This window comes from Gavialis gangeticus, unplaced genomic scaffold (genome assembly GCF_001723915.1).
Source record: "Gavialis gangeticus isolate Ggan-Ray unplaced genomic scaffold, GavGan_comp1, whole genome shotgun sequence".
NCBI lineage: Eukaryota > Metazoa > Chordata > Crocodylia > Gavialidae > Gavialis > Gavialis gangeticus.
Genome location: NW_017729034.1, coordinates 42,839,071 through 42,857,119, shown reverse-complemented (window position 1 = coordinate 42,857,119; position 18,049 = coordinate 42,839,071). Strand labels below are relative to the sequence as shown.

At 38.9% G+C, this 18,049-nt stretch overlaps 1 protein-coding gene across 1 annotated transcript in view; it reads right to left on the bottom strand.

The window, feature by feature from the left end:
• The window catches only part of AKT3 (AKT serine/threonine kinase 3), a 327,132-nt gene that overhangs the window by 97,206 nt on the left and 211,877 nt on the right, over window positions 1-18,049 (bottom strand). Inside the window, exons 4-6 of the mRNA XM_019527250.1 lie at window positions 14,651-14,762; window positions 13,273-13,417; window positions 3,388-3,519 (exon numbers count right to left, since the gene is read on the bottom strand). Of these exons, the coding sequence (XP_019382795.1) occupies window positions 3,388-3,519; window positions 13,273-13,417; window positions 14,651-14,762 (389 nt within the window). The remainder of the gene's footprint in view (window positions 1-3,387; window positions 3,520-13,272; window positions 13,418-14,650; window positions 14,763-18,049) is intronic.

Below are 18,049 nucleotides of genomic sequence, written 5' to 3'. Positions count from 1 at the left end.
TTTTTTTTTTTTTTTTTTTTTTTTAATGATTCTATGATTCTACACTGAAAATTAAAAATTGTTATATGAAATTTGCAAAGAAAATTCCTTACAACAATCCAGCTGACTGTCCTAAAGGAGAACAGTCAGCAACTTACTATGGTACCAAGTACCAGTTCACCATCACAATAAAATGAAGATGAGTTAGGTATGACTCACAAAAATAACAGGAATAATGCTGTTTAAAAAAATGTATTTGTTCAATATATACTTATTAAATATTGCTGCAAATAATACAAACGTAGCTTTCCACTATTACACATACTAATTAATCTATGCTGGGAAGATAAGGAACCATTAAACCATAAAGTAAATGCAGATGCCAGGAATTCTAAACTGCACTTCAAAAAAAATCATCAAAACAGGAAATAGAAAATAAAAGTAACAAAATTTAGTGGCTAAAACATTATGACAACATTATTTCTGCTCCTTGCAATTCTCAAATAAATCTTAGAATACTATAAGCCCTAATTACTGAACTTTCTCACATTTATTTTATACAATTAATTTCAGAAAATAAATTTCATGAAGCTTATATACAAGTTAGCTTTAAGTTACAATCCACTTTGGTTCCCTTTCCAAAAATGTCTGAGTATTTGAAATCCTTGCTACTTAGACAGTAAGTAGTTTCTGTATCCACATACAAGAAAAGGTAAGATGCAAAAAATACTAACATTAGGGGGGAAAAGAGCTTTTTTTCTCTCCATATTTTCACTAATGCTTTTCTTGAATGTGGAAATGAAAACTGATTATGCCTAACCAACACAAGGACATTATAATGCCTCTCAGGCTTCAGGTGAAAAAGAAGTTCAAAATTTGCCTATTATTTACAAATTGTGGAGTTGCTAAATATGTACAGAAAAGTTAACCTTAAAAAAAATAAAACATGGTATCTGTGCTTTAAAACACATTTTTAATGTATTTATCTGAGTAGTAATTATGTAAAAATTGCACCTTCATGTTCAACAGCTCTCCAGTTCAGGGGTGGGTCATTATTTCAGGTGGAGGGCTGCTTAATGAGGTTGGTGAGCTTTCGAGGGCTGCATGGTTAACCCCACCCCTTAACAGTTGCCACGCCCCCTGGTCGCCATCTTGGGACTGGAAGTCCTGCCCTTAACCCCTGACCTTTGCCACTGGAACTTCCTCCACTTGCCCCTGGGAAATACTCCTTTTGGGAGGGAGGAACTGCCATCTTGGAACCAGAAAAAAACATATCATACCGTAAAAGTCAAACACCTACTATAATGTATTTTAATTTTATTACAAAAAATATTTTTGTCATGGTTTGTGTTTGTGTAGTGCATATAGAGGTAATCTATAATTATAATCATAATAACTCTACATAAATTCATATATACATATACATAAACACACACACACTAGCCAACTCCCTGTCAAGAATGATAAGGGGAGGGGACAGAGGCCCATGTAAGGCCCCCACACCCCATGCTTTAGGTCTGGTTCTGCTCCCCTATCCCTGTCCATCCCCAACCTCAAGTCTGGGTCTGTTCCCCACCTCCCCTGCCACTTCTGGTCTGGCCCTGTTTCCCACGTCCTGCTTGGAGTCCAGTGCCACCTCTCCCTACCTCCACACTCCAGGTCTGCCCAGCCCACGTCCACCTGCCTCCCCCTCCCCACTCCCCTTCTTCCCAGTTGTTGGCAGGGCCCACCGGCGCAGCATCATCACCGTACCCTTCCTCCCCCTCCTTGCCGGCTACTGTCAGGGCCCGGCAGCAGCGGAGCAGTGGCAGCATGCTCCCCGCCGTCATGGTGGGCGGGGACAGAGTCCTGAGCCCAGCCCCGCCCCCACTTCTCATCTGGTCGGAGGAGGGGGTGAACAGGCCTGCTCCCCCCACCCTTACCACTTAATTGACGGGTCCATTCCCTTACCCCCTTCAGGGCTGTTGTTGTGGTGTGGCAGCAGCGGGATGCCACCACTGTGCCCCTTCCTCTCCCCTCTCTCCCTCCTGGCTTTTGTTGGGTCCCCCCATGTCCGGCCCCACCCCCGCCCCATATCCAGTCAGGGGAAGGGGGGAACAGACCCACTCACCCCCTGCCCCGCCTGCAGGGAGTGGGGGGGAGGGCACCAGGCCAGCTATGCTGGCCTCCCCCCACCTCAGCTCCATCCTCTGTGTCCCCGTTGTCATGGCAGCATTCTGCCATGCCATCTCCTGTCCGAACACTCTTGGAGCACTCTGATTTGGTTGTTTCAGTCAGCCAGAGTGCAAATAAAGTGTTACGGACAGACAGACAAAGGCTTTTGTAATATTAAAATACACATACACACACACACACACACACACACACACACACACAGAGGAGTGATTTTTATTTGCTTCCTCACATTGGAACATTTAGGATTCATGTTTTCAAATTTTTTGTAAAAACATAAGGACTGAAAAACTTACTTTTTAAAAAATAAGACTTTTAAGTTCTCATAAAGTAATCAGATTCCTACACTTGGGACTTTAAAAATCACATCGTTTTGCAAGACTGAAAGATATATTATTAGAGGGGTGACTAAATGTAATTTTTGGGTTCATGATATTCAGGAGTTCAGACTAACCGATCTATTGTTTCTACCCTGCCTTAAATCATTCACAGTACTTAGTTAACCAAGTATTAATTTAAATTATTTGATATCATCCCCTTAAAACACATTTTTTCATCAATTACCAATTTCAGCTTCCCAAAGCTGAAATTCTTGATCTCCTGCATAACTGCCTTACCAAGCAAGGCAGGGAACAGAATATAAATCACATTTAATTATCTTGTTATCTGAGAATGATCACAGTTTGCTTCTAAATATGTTTTGAAAGCATACAGTACATACCAAAGTACATTTTCACTTTATTTAAACCTGACCTGCTTTCTAGTGCTTTGCAAAACACAGATCCATTGCTTTCTCTTCTCTAAATTGATAAAAAACTGAAATTAAGTATACAGTAAAATCCCTGATATCTGGCCCAAGTGGGGAATGGGGGGTGGCAGTAATGTAAAAATGCCGGTTACCTGAAGGCACAGGGTTTCTGGCAAGACATGGAGGGCTGGGGGGGGGCAGCATGGCTATGGCTGCACACAGAGCAGTGACAGCACAGTGTGCTGGGGGTGGTGGCAACCATGTGTGTGTGAGCTTCCCCCCTCCCCCACCTTGTCCAGCTGGCCAGCCAGAAATTCCAGTTACTACAGTGTGCTGGTTAGTAAAATCCCAAAGAACAGGGATTTTACTGTATTAAGTATGTACATAGTAAGAAAATTCTATACTTGTATTCTCTTAAGATCTGTATTTGTAACAGATAGTATTCCACTCAAAGGAACATTTATGCAGACAGAATAATATAAGTTTACCTTTGCAATAATTACTTCTTTTTTCAAAATCTTCATAGCATAATATTTCCCACTCGCCTTCTCTCGAACCAAAATAACTTTGCCAAAAGTGCCTTTTCCCAGTAGCTTCAAATAGTCAAAATCATTCATTGTCTGTAGGGAACAAAGATCAAGAATTAATCAGATTTTTACTCTGCAGTTATGGTACATATGCAATTTTTTCTGCACTTCCACCAAACAGAACCACTGACAAAAAATTAAGTATGAATTATACAAATGTGTGAACTTCCATGATCAAGTTCAGAATAACAAAGAATACCATTTAATACAAAAGTTGTATCTACCTCTAACTTGCTTATGATTAGTAATGAATATTGTTATTATAGTTCTCTAGGGGAGTACCAAATAATACTACATAAGCAATCTTATTCTCTTATAACAGCCAAAAATCAAAGCCACAAACACTGTATGGAGAAATATGGCAGCTCAATTAAGATTTCTTTACTACTGTGTCGCTATGAGCTCAGAAGTACTGTGCTGGTATCTATTTTGACTCTTACACGACCTGTTCCTTATAAAACTATGCCAGTTTCTGCATCTTAGAACCAATAGTTGATCTGTTTAAATCTTTGGGTGTTGAGTTTATTTCTTGCTGGACTATTTCTATTTTTTTCCCACAGCGGCTTTAACTTTTCATTTTATTTTCTTTGATTTAATTGAACTACAAGCAAAACAGTTTCCGAGAATCAAAATAATAATAAAAAAACCAGCCCTGGAAAACTCCTTTATATAAATCAGGCAGGACAAGAATAGAGGTGAACAGTGAGAATGTACCATTGTTCATTCCTTTCTCACCTCATGGAGTTACTTTTCCTGAATTCTTTTATAGTTCTCTAAAAAATGGTTTGGAGTTAGTTACAAAACGAGAATAGACTAGAATGATGAAAACTGAAACCATAAATTAAAAAAATTTCAAACTGATATTTAAGAAAATATCTCTCTCTAAATAATTTTAAAAAGCAGAAGAGAAGGAGTCTAGAAATCACTGGCTGCTAAAAATGTAGGAGTGTTCCAAAGAGTCAGATGCAAAGAAAAGCATTTGGGACAAGGGACAGTCCACTAAATCAGCTATTTCCATTTTTTAAAAGGACACTTCCAACTTTTCATTTGCTTTTTAGATGAGGAATTTCAAGATCTTCCTTCCGTCCCTGGGATAGCTTTAATACCTTTTCACTCTTTCCTTTACCAAAATAGACGATAAGCATATATAAATGCATAGGCATATGCATACACACACCTTGTGAAAGAAGAGATGACTGCTGTCATTGACAACCAGGCATTCTGACTCCCTGGCACCTGCATTTTTGCACCTGAAGGCATTTCAATTTAGCGTCACATAGGGCCTCTCTAAATGTGCAGGTAAAGGTGTAATGGGATCACACAATCACATCTCCTGTCATGCTACACATGCATGGCAGGAGGCATGACTGTGGGATCATGAATCAGATCTCATCATACTTTACTGCCAGTGCACAAATACAAACTCCCCCCCAACACACACACACACACACACACACACACACAAAAGAGCTGTGTACATGGGGGCAGTACACACCATTTGAAACTGAAGCCTGGATGGCCGAAGCCATGATCCAAGTGCTGGCCAGGCTCCAAGTGGCAGGATCGCCACGGCTGCAGCCCCAGGAGGCCCCCAGGACCCAAGGTAAGGCTGCTAGGGCCAGCCCAGTGCTGGCCTCAGCCTCCGCTACCCCACCCAGGGTAACCTGCCACACACCAGAGGGCGCATGGCATAGACATTCCCTGGGGACAACTAGCAGTGGCACATGGTGTCCCACTGCTAGTTGGCCCCAAGGAACCAAATGTCCATGCTCATGTGCACGTGTCCAAAGAAAACTTTTCCATGAAAAAAATCATATTTCTAAGATATGTACTTAGTACGTAGTTGGGAGACAGAAGACTCCAGGTTCTAGCCTTAAGTCTTCTATTTACTGGTGTAAATATTCCTGTAAACTTCACAGACTTTATTACCATCCAAGGACTCATGCCGCTATTCTAGAGACAAGAAACTATAGAGATGTTGTTGCACAAGGTCACTTAAGAGAAACCTGGGAAAAGAACCCAGGTCTCTAAAGATGAAAGTTAAACAAGGTTCCTTTATTTATCTGCAGTGGCTTTCAAAATGAGTATGCAAAATGTGCGTGCTTGACAGTGCTGTCTTTAATCATTAGATCACACACCACTGCTAGAGCTAAAAACACAATAGGTTTCACAATACAGGAACATAACCTGATACGATAACAGAGGACTGGAAAAGATAAACCACCACCTACACACAGACACAACAGTTTACTTGTTTCTCAAAATAGCTGGGTATTGTACTGGTGAAGTATATGTCATTTCTCTCAATCAGATGATCCACCTAGAAAACAACGGCTTATTTTTATGCTACTTATGTCCTTAAGTTCAAATTAAATAGATTTTTGCAGTAGCCCTGAATTTTGGACTTAAAAATCCTGCTGACAACACAGGTGAAAAAAGTTAGTATGTAATCATGTAGTTAATCTATATTAAAAAAAACCTTAGAAAGGAAAAACTGAATTTGTACCAACTGGGTTAATTCTGAAATTCCCTGATATTTGAGTGCTTGACTTTGCAACTTAAATACTTTTACTGCATTTTTTAACGTAAAATATAGCAATATACAGGGCTATTACATTGTTCCCACCTAATAGATGTTTGGTAACCCCTAAGCAGTATAATTTTGGTAGGAGGCCTCTTTTCCAGTTTTACTTCAAAAATACATTATCAGGTTTTGCAATAAATGGTGGATTCAGTAAAGCAGTATATCCCTTTATTGCAATAAATGCACACAAGCATGTTTAAAGCTGAAGTTTATGATTAAAAGACAATTTATATAAAAATTTGTTCATTTTAAATATTGTATCTGTAGCTTCCCAGAACTTGGCAGCTATGGGGAGGTGAAAAATAACTTCATTGACTTAATATAGGTAACTCAGGGCATGTCAACATCATATCCCTGGTATGTCCCAAGCTAAACACAACCAAGCATGTCTGCCTACCTGTTGCATATGCCAAACCTGGAAAAGAAGGTGACCTAGTTCTGTGGATGCGGATGGGGAAAAGGGCCACCACATCCCAGGTCTTGAAACAGTTTTAGTGGAGAAATATCCCCCATCTCTTGCACAGAACCAGAGGACATTCCCCTTCCACACAACTGGGGTGAAGGACTGGTCACAGACTTGGGCAGCTACCAGGACTCAGTACACTGTCCTGGTTTGTCCACAGCAGGCAGGGAGCAAGCAGCATGCTTATCTGCCCTGTGGGTGGCTGTGGGCTTTATCTGATAGCCCCAGTTACCACTCTGGAACTGGTCAGGGTCCTAGCACAGCAGCTGAGGCTGTGAGCAGAGCCCCAGTTTGTCAATAGGGGAGGCAAGAGCAAGGAGCAGTACACCCTGGGATGCTGGAAAATCCAGTCAAGGCCTATCATTATTCAATGTTTAATGTGTCACACATTCAAACTGAAGCATGATACAAACCAGCCACAAAGATGTTCCACATTTAACAAGTAACATTTTTGAGGCTGGTTCACCATTTTGGTGCCTATTTCACTCTCTTTACTGCATAAAAAATTGCTTGAATATGTGACATATTATATGATTAATATGTTAATTGAGGTAATTGTAACATCTGTCAGGGACTTCCGAGACATAAAATTGGCAAGTCATTCAAAACTAAACTGCCAGTAGCTATGAAGGAGCTATACAGGTTTATTCAGCTAAGCTAAGCTTCAGATCACTGACAATGGAAAACTCTAACAGTTTTAACATATACAATTTTTGAGAAAACATTAACATTGCTTACACCTCAAAAATGAAAAGGATTAAGAAGTACAGATTATTTCAAACACCCCTCATCACGAATCCTTTCACTCATCTTTAACAATTTATGTTGCTCATTGTTACTAGCTTTAACCAATTTAATTTTTAGCAAAAGTAAGCATAATTCCTTTATTAAAATTAGTTTATAGTTTTCCCTCCAATTATGGCTGTCACTAAAAGCATTAAAAATATAAAACTGTACTGCTACATTGACATTCTTTCAATATGAATAGTCTTACATTGATCTCTGACCCATCAATTGATAATTCAATATTTCCTTTTTTCTCCTTGCCTATTAATTTTCTATTAATTGAGGCTCAAAATCAGTTGTTTTTCTTCTTTTTTGTGGAAAGATAAGAAACAGAAAACACTTGCTCCATCTTTTCAACTTTATTATAAACTATTAAATCTGTAATAATTGTTAAACCTCTCCAAAGATGCCTGAATGACAACTTATCAACATTATTCTACATCGCTTGTCTACACACCTTTGAAACTTAAGTTGGAAACCAACCATATATTAGTCAAGTGGTTTTGATTATTGTATAGTGATCTTCCACCACTAAATTCTTTGTAATGCTTGTTGATCATAAAATATTTTTTTACCTCTGCATATGAGTTCTATTTTTAAATGATTAGGTGGCCATTACAAAGCTTTCACTGTATATCTAAGCCAGTGATTCTCAACCAAAATAGCATCCTGGCGTGCTGAGAGATCCTTTTAAAAGGTGTTGTGGGGTGCTGCACAATATTAGCAATGTTATCCCCACACACAATTTCAAGATAAACCCAAGGATTTTGCTATGGGAAGGCATCCACAGTGTCAAAAACATTCTAATCTGTTGTAGGTTTTTGAGTGCTTTGCAACAAAAGAACTGCTCTTTTCTTTTTCTGTAGCCAGAAAAACCCAGATGAAAGCTAAAATCTGGCCTCTTCTAACAGGTGTTTCAAGTCTTAACAAGAGATGTGTTCAGTCTAAAAAGGTTGAGAACCAACTGATCTAAACATCTCATGAGTGGTGGAGAACTGGCAGAACTGGCAGAATGCCTGCTAAATTTAAGTGCCTTTTTGTATCTATTAAACCTTCTCCCTATGTAGATAGTACCTACTACAGGTAGTAGTGAGCAGTAATAATTCTTTCATAAATCCAGAGCAAATGTATTAGGAATCAGAGAAGGGGGCAGACTGATTAGCCTTGAGCTGGCCCTGGCTACCTGGGTGGGCCTGATTCATGGCTGGCTGCAACAGTCTGGATATAAGCAGCTGCTCTCCTAGCATTCCCTGTAACAACTGCTCCACAGATCCTTTTTCTCTGTGGCTCCTAGCCCATGCCTCTGCCTCCCTTCAACCTTCATTTAGCTTCTGTCTTGGACCTAGCCAGCTCCTGCCTTAACTTCTTCCTAGCCTGCTTTGTTTAGCTACTACCTGAACCTAGTTGCCTCCCTGCCTAGACCATGAACCCTTGGCTTGCTTGTGATCCACAGCCCTGGACTCCTGGTCTGTGACCTTCTTAGCACCAAGACACCAACCAACTACATCTAGGTTGTGCCCATAGCAAAATGATTCTTGTAATTAATTTAAAGATAGTCATAGTCAAGATCAGTAGCATATCTATGGCAGAGTGACTAGGGCAGCTACTCAAGGCACAACTTGGGAAGAGTGGAAAAAAATACGGCCAAAGTTATACAACGGTGCCAGTACCTCAACAGCAGCCAGAAGCCCCTGCTGCCCCCGTGTGTCATAAATGCCCCGAATGTCCACCTGTGTTGTTACACCTCTGATCAGGGCAGAAGCACTGTGAATTATAGATTTCATAGGCATCAGGGGCTGGAAGGGACCTCGCGAGAACACTGAGTCCAGCCCCCTGCCACAGGCAGAAATTCTGCTGGGGTCTAATGACCCCAGCAAGATAAGCGTCCAAACATTTTTTGAATGAGTCCAGATTAGGTGCTTGCACCACCTCTGGGGGCAGTCTGTTCCAGAACCTGGACACTTGGACTGTAAAGAAGTTTTTCCTTATGTCCAGTATAAATCAGCCTTCCAGAAGTTTGTGGTCATTAAACCTCGTTATCCCTTGGGGAGTCCTGATGAACAACCATTCTCCCAATTCCTGGTGCACACCCCTTATATACTTATAGGCTGCCACCAAGTCCCCCCTGAGCGTTCTCTTCTCCAGGATGAAGAGCCCCATGGCCCTCAGCCTCTCCTGGTAAGGCTTGCTCTCTTGGCCTTTGATCATGCAGGTGGCTCTCCTTTGGACTCTCTCAAACTTATCCATGTCCCTCCTGAAGTGGAGGGCCCAAAACTGGAGACAGTACTCCAGCTGTGGCCTCACTAAGGCCGAGTAAAGCGGGAGGATGATGTCCCTGGTTTTGCTTGAGATGTATTGGTGCTCTGTATTTTTTTCCAGTTTTGAGCCCTAGATATCCAGGGATCAAAAAAAACCGTCTGCAGCACAGAGAACAACTGAACGTGCAGTGTGTGCCGCTGCAGATGTATGTGCGGTATGTGGCACCATTGCGCTTGTCTGGACACGGCCACAGGTGCGAGTAACAGAACACTTTAACAAGAATAACACAGCTAAGATTTACTGAACACTTTTCTAGGGTAAGGAGGCAAACCGATGGTCTGAGGAAACCAAATTTCTGAAATGTTTCTAATAATTGGATGGGATTCTCTTCCCTTGTCCCTCCTCTCCGAACACTCCCACATTCTAGAGAGCGATATTTCTTCATATTTTTTCCTTACTTCTGCAAATCTATTCCTTATCCATTCTGTATCTTGAAGAACAAATCTACGACAAAAGAAAAAGATGGAGAAGGCAGAGCTGCAACTCCATACTTCTTTTGTTGGGAAGCCAAAATAACCAAAGAAGCGTATAGACTACTAACAAGTTATTTAATAGAAAAACAGTAAAAACAGACTTTACAAACTATTTAGAACATACTTAGTGTGCATATAGAGAAAGTTACAATACCTATATGCACACAGTTCAATGGGAATAATGCCATTAATTTTAATGGGAACAAAATCCTGCCCATAATGAACAAGTGTAGAGAGAAACAGAAGTAACACCATAGCCTCTGTAACTTAACATGAGGTACTCTGCCTCAGCTTTAAAGGTAGCATTCTTTTATAGACACAATAAGCATTGATGGCAATTTAAGAAGAAATTCATACAAAAAAGTACCTTTAATTTTCTGAAGTAACCACAGCAAAGGATGATGAAGCCCCTTCTGTTTAAATTAAATTTCATATTCTGAAGACTGTTTTCTTTACAGACTCAATTTACTACCTTGTCAGAGGAGAGAAATCTTATTTCTGTGCATTTATTTCTTAACCCGAATATATTGTTCTACTTATAAGTATACCATCTGGTGCATGCACAAGCAAAATTCACTGGGCTTAGATGCAGAACCACATGATAAAGCTAATATACACAGGACACTCTATGGAAAAAAAACTATTTGAAATTAAATAAGTAAAAAATTAATAAATAGATGAATGACATCATGAGAAATTAAATGATTTTGACAATATCATTAACAGCTTCCCAAAAATCAAATTTCTGAGACTGAATAGCAAGCAGTAAATGTTACATGTTTTTCTTGCAGAAAAGATTTTAATAAAAGATGCAAGAGAAAGTATTCTGAATAGTTACCATTATTTTAGTCTTCAAGGCTTGGCCCTGCCATATTGAATGTAATAGTTTGAATTCTTGTGATAACTGCCCATTAGCCAGTTTAGACAAAAGGCAAGGATTATCTTCTTATCTAGGCCATTGCTTACTTTGCCTGGTGTACAACAAGTTTGTTTAAAAGTCTTAGGTTCTCAATCTTATCTTTAGAGGCCTTTGACAAGTTAACCTAAGAACAAGAAAAACAACCCTTAAGCAAACATTCCGAGAGATCAAATCCTAGAAGCTTTTAAAAGGAGGTTGGGAAACACAAGTCACCGTGGTGTTGTGGAAAATCTCCAAAAGGCAAGAATACAAACTGACCACCCAGCAAAAATCTGTTGAGTAAGATCCGAGCCCAGTTTGGGAGTAGTGACAGGTTTGGGTAGGAAGGGCCCAAGACGGCAACTCACCCAGTATATAACCTGTAACCTACAGTCCCAATTTGGAGGTAACCTCACTTGCAGAACACCGACAGAAGAATCGCAAGTGTAGGCCAGATCAGACTGATTACCTGAACCACCCTTCCGTGAACAAGAACTCCCGTTCACGCTGAAGCCGCGGAGCGCCTGAGTGGGACCAAAGGAAGGGAACTTGTTCCTATCACTGCTGAGACCAACCCTAAAACCATAACTAAAGAACGAAAGAATATCTGGGGATTTGGTTTCTCGGAATTCTAGGATTGTGAGTATCAGTTTTTGTAATGCTAATTCTTATAGCATTGTTTGGGAAGGAAGTGCATTTGGAGTATTGTTTCTAATATATGTAGTTATTGTGTTTTTAATGTTTGTGATTTTTCTTAAGGCTAAGCAGTATTATATGCGCAGTAAGGAGTTTTAATAAACATATTAAAGGAATAAAAACTGTGATCATTGTGAAAATGAACAGGGCTCAACCTCACCCCACCAGCATATTGATTTGAACCAATATATCGTGTGGGACTTCTCTCTATCCTGTAAACCCATAAGAGACAGGCCCCTGAGCTATTTCTTGCAATCAGCTTTCCTACTTTTTTCTACAGTACAGATAGTACAGGTCTGTGCTGTGTGCTGAAAGTTCAGCTTTTAAACCCTCCTGCATATAGAGTGATTGTTGTGGAGCACATAATAGAATTTGGTTTTATTTTTTATTTTAAATAAAAGATTAGATTATATGCAAAAATATTATACATATTATAAAGTCAAGCACTCAAAAATTTGGACATGCCAGAATTCAGATTACCTCTGTAACATTCTGCATGTTAATAATGATACAGGTCTTTCACATACGTAATTCCTGCCTCCTCCAGTACAGACAGAAAAGCATTCTGTGAATGAGGAAACTATTCAATATTTCTTTTTAACGTCAAAATTCAAAAGCATTTAACTACCTTAACCATGATATTATTGTTTTCTGCTGACATTCTTTTACCTACTTTTCTATATACCTTCCAGTTTCTACACAGAATGCAGTCCTACATAGAATGTAGCCAGAACAGCATTTCATTCTTCATTTGTAACGCTGATTCTTTTCCTGTGCACACCCAATCCTAGACACTGAAGAAGTCATATCCAAACACATTTCAGTATCCATTTTAGAGAGACCACTACTCTACTAACTGCAAACCTAAAAGCAAATCATAGCCATTATTTTGTAGGATTCGAGTTCAAAAGGGTTCAGCAACTGTTCATCCTGCTGGTTCTGCAGCAGCAACTAAATATATGCTATTTGCAATAATGTACATATTCCTGGTGATATCAGAAGGGGTGCAGGCTACAGAGAAAGACACAGATAAAAAAGCTCTTTTCTTTCTTTTACAACAGAGATTTGTTTCCAGAAAGCAAAGACCAAGGTCATTAAGAGCCACATTCTGTTGGTCTCTCTCATGCAAATCATGTAAATGTTTAATAGAAATATTTGCATGAGAAAGGCAAATAGTATTTCCTCCTAATAAAAACCATTTTATTTTCAAATTTCTAAAAGGTATAAAATAAAAGGGAAAATATGAAAATATATAATGAATAAGTTGACAGGCTTTTTTAACCCCTTCAGAAGAGTCAGACTTTAAAATAATAAGCAATATATACATCTGTTAATATTTGGTACCTAAAGGATTGAAAGTGGGCTCAAAGAGTGAGTTATATTAAAAATAACAAAATCATAAAAATTCAACTTTACTATAATAAAACAAATATGCATTTCCCTGACCCATGGTAACTAAAAACTTAAGAATAATTATATATTGATCTGCCCAAAGACAGAACTCGACTTGCAAGATATCCACATATTAAGTAAGCTTACCAGTTTTACTATATCTGTGTCTTATTACCTTTCTTTTATGATGAGTTGTGGAAGCATCCATTTCTTCCTCTCCTATATTGTCTATCTGTGAAGTTGGACTACAATTCATTCTCTCTTCTTCTTGCCTCTGAAGTCTGTCTGCTACAGCTTGGATGGCTTCTGTCCATTCTTCCCTATCGAGAATAAGCCAAAACCCCTATTTGAAAATTCATGAAATATCAAAAATAATTTACTTCAATTTACTCCCAAATCCTACATAGTTTAACAGACAGGGATAGATGCTGCAGATCCCAGCAGCAAAGACAGTAACAAGAACTAACCGAGTGTGATTTCATAAATACTTCAATACCTAAATTAAATCTTTTAATAAGAGTCACAGTATAGCTCAGGGCATATATAAACAGTACTGTACTATCTTAAAGGAATCTGTTCTTTCAGGGGCTCTTCAGAAGAAATGCAGCTAAAAAACAAGACATGCTTACAAGAAAACAGTGTTACCAAAAAAACTAACCACGTTTAAATCTGTGATTATGACTGAATTGATGAAAGATTAATGATGTTGAAAGGAAAGATACCTATTCCAATTCTATCTAAACCATGGACTTAATTTCAAGTGGAAGGAAACAATGAAAAAGTAGAGAGACTTTATTTCAGGTTCATAATAAATCTAAGTAATGATATAATGTATATCATGTTCTCTTATGGTACCTTGTCTCTTGTCTCCTACACACTTTTCTGTACGAAGAATCGATTCTTATATTTATGGAATTAAGTGTCCATCACCATAAAAAGAAATGCTAATTATACCTACATATATATGTTATAATACATTGCTTTTTGCACAAAAATAATGGTACACAAAAAGGACACTGTGAACTACTGAGATATTGAATTACTTTTCAAAGTTGGTTTCCATTCTTGAAAACGTAACATTTCAGAGACATCCCCAGACACAGCTTCGGAGTAGTTAAACATACTTTTCATTCAATTATAGAAGTAGTTAGCCAAGTTAGTCTGAAATCAGGCAGAAGTTAGAGCAGGGCAACACCTTAGAGACCACCTGGTTTAGAGAAGCATGAGCTTTCCTTGGCAACAATTTGCTTCATCAGTCCACCCCTACCATCTAATGTAGTAGGTTGTGGCCTAGGAAAGTTCATCCCTCTCTGAACCAAGTGGTTTCTAAGATGTGGCTTTTGTGTTGCACACATCTGTAAAGTTCTATACCGGACATAAGCTAAAAAAGTTTTACAGAAGAAAATTTATACATTTTTTAAATAACTGCACACAATCGAAACTACAAAGTTCTCATTTCTGATTACTATGTATACTAATAGATGTGCTGAGACTTCTTTCCAACGTTTTTTGGAAGACAAAACAAAACAAAAACATCCCATCTTATTTCTCACCGTTCTTCTGGAGTGTCTACATGAAATGTTCTCTCTATGACAGTGGTCCACTGAAGACATCTGATAATAAATGTGTTTGGCTTTGGTCGCTCTGTTTTCATTAGCTGACATTCTAAGAGAGATAAAGGACATATTTTTATATTACATAATAGAATGGTAATACAGAAAGAGCAAACACAAAAGTTTTAGCTAAATCTCATATAGTTTATATACAGATCCAGTATTTACAAGGAGTAGTAGGACAAATAATACTGTCTAGATGTACTTGCTGCCAGGATGAAAGCCAGTTGGCCTGCAAGGAAATCTAGACAAGAATAAATAATGTTTACTGACTAAAGATACCAGCCAGAAGAGTTGACAGAATCCATATAGGTACCTCTCAGAGTGAAATCGCCATTTCTGAGTTTGCCATTATTGTAAACTATGTAGTTTGAGGTTGAGATACTATTAAGATATTGATCTGCTCTAGGATGCCAAAGTAAAGAGAACAGCCCAAGGCACCTGTACTATCTGCATCTGACAAGATGGAGTAACATTTTCCCTTCAATATGAGCCATGCTACAATTATCCATCCCACACTCACCTCAAGATTATGCTGCTGTAATATGTTGTACTTGTGACTGTTACTTACGGTCACTGAAAAATGAAACTATCTAGTAGAACAAATAGTACACCCTGCTTATTACCTATGTAACAAGAACCTTGGAGGTAGAATTCAAGCATTGGTATGTCCTAAATGTTTAAATATCCCACTCTCTTTTGCTCTCCTCTCTCTATCCCCTCCTCCCCTTGCCATCCCACTCTTATCCCACCCCAATCCCATCCCACTCTCCCTCAATGATACACTGCCACAGTTAATACCAGCAGAGTCACTCAAGCTCTCAATTAAGAGGTAGCTACTGACTAGGCCATTCTCTGTAAAGGGGCCTCAATTTTGGAACTCATTACTCTTATTCCACCAAAGCCTATATTTGTTACCTTTTCAAACAAACTGCAAAGGCCAGCGTTTTTCCCTTTTTCATTCAAATTGCTGGGGAAGCTGTAAGTTGGTATAGATATATTCATGGGCAGCTTTTGGCAATACTTGTTATGTTTATGTTATACATTTTAATTTATAAAGCAAGGCCCTAAAGCATCGGATGGGTACATGTGAGATGTATTTTTTAAATCTAAATGAATAAAAATTTAAAGCAAACATATGCAATACTCCATATGTGAGCATATGCACAAAGCTACATTCACCATGAGTCTAGAAACATGTATTCATATTCAGTAAATGATAACTGAATGTTTGCATTTTCTAGTTAATTTTTGTCTTATGAATAAAATTTTCCCAAGTAAAAGGAAAAAAATACGGATTTTTTAATGAAAACCTTACAAGAAATTGCATACAGAAGTTACATAAAGTTATAAGTTCAGAAAAGATAAGTTTCTATGTGCAACCTTAAGTCTTTTCCTTTCTGCACAACATTCTCCATTTGTAAACATACTAATACAATAAATAACAATACTATGAAAAAGGAAAACCCACACAGAATCTGAGAAAGTCCACATTTTGGGTTGTCATTTGGATCCTGGACTCAAGGTCCCAAATTCTATTCCACCTATCAGGTGGATAAGTTTGCTTAGGTGCCCAGATGTGATTCTCTTCCACCCGGCTTCCCTCCAGAAGTCCCCTCTCTCAATCTTTTCTTCCAAGAATCTCTGATTTTCTTTTGAAAAATGTCACGCTATAGAAACATTCAAGAGCTCACTGGCAGCAAAAATCTGGCACCATACAGACTCGCACAAAGTTAAAGGAGGATTCACTATTCTGACACGTTCCCAAGCCTCCATTTTCAAAGCTTCTTCCTTGTACAGAATTCTGCACTCGAGAGGAAAAGGAGAAAACCAACAGCACCTAGGCACTTAAAATATTGCTTTCCCTTCTACTTCATTTACTTCCTCATGGTACCTCATTGATTTGAAGTACAAAAATATTGGAGGCACTTCCTTTCTTATAAAGTAGTGTCACTCCAAATGAACTCTGCAGGATTTCTCAACAGTCTCCCAACCAGACAGCAGCTTACCCACAGAGCAATGACAACCTACTGCAACAACTGCAAGCAGGATAATTTTTGCCTGAACAGAGGGTGGAAAAATCATATTGTCCAGCAACCTAAAATAACCCAAACCCTGTAAAAACTAATGTTCACTGGAAAAAGAGTTGACCTGCCTTTCAAAACTGTGAATATACCGAATAATCATCATACATGACTGAAGACTGAAAAAGGAAACAAGCAAAAAATCATCACGTGACTGAAGACTGAGAAAGGAAACAAGCCTGCAGCCTCATTCTTCTGTAAATAGGAGTTGCCAATGTGCCAATCTAGCTCACTTTTTATTAAATTCCTCAAGCAACAATTGCACTTTAAAACAGTACGCCAAGCTGCTTTTATAGTAAGGGCTGGAAACTCATACTGAAAAAGGTCAAACTTCCTCCCAAGTCCATAGGGCTGGTATGATTAAGGTACATTCGGTGCTGAAGCCAACAGCACACAAAGGAATGATCCAAATGATGATGTCACGTATCCCTTACACTTCTGCCAAATGGAGGTCACCTTTGGCACAAATCCACTTTGGCATTGTACCACCAGAAACTGATATTATTTGCCTATTATTAAGGTTGCCGGACACTCCTCATTATAAGACCTTATTATCAATTGCTTTTTAACTCAGCCAAACTTTAGCCATTTGAACTAAAATTTTCTATGTCTGGTGTTTGCCTTAAAATTAATATATTTGGGAAATTTAGTGGGAATAAATATATACATATTTTCATACTGAAAAATTCCAGTGACTTTTTCCAACAAGTTCATACTGCTCCCATGCTGTGGAGCAGACATTTAAAAACTGAATATGTGCCTTTTGCATCAGGGATGTATTTTTCCCATTCCCATGAAAATTTGCCCAAATTGGGCACAAGATTTTGAAAAAGTCAGTTTGCATATGTTCAATAGATATTTGCTAAAATCCCTGAAGAAACAAACCAACAGAGCATGCTCTAGCTTGAGGGTACAGGATGTTCTCTAGAAGTCCAGCAGTCAGCTGCTGCACAGGTTAGAAAAGTGGGCAAAACACAACAGGATGCAGTTCAACAAGGACAAATGCAGAGCGCTGCACCTAAGGCATACAAATATCCAGCATACCTACTGGCTGGGAAATGTCCCTCTCAGCAGCACGGAAGCGGAAAGGGATCTCGGAGTCATAGCAGACTCTAAGATGAACGTGAGTCATCAGTGTGACAGAATCATCAGCAAAGCTAACCGCACTTTATCATGCATCAGCAGATGTATGACAAAAAGAACCAAGGAGGTGATACTTCCCCTCTATGCAGCATTGGTCAGACTGCAGTCGGAG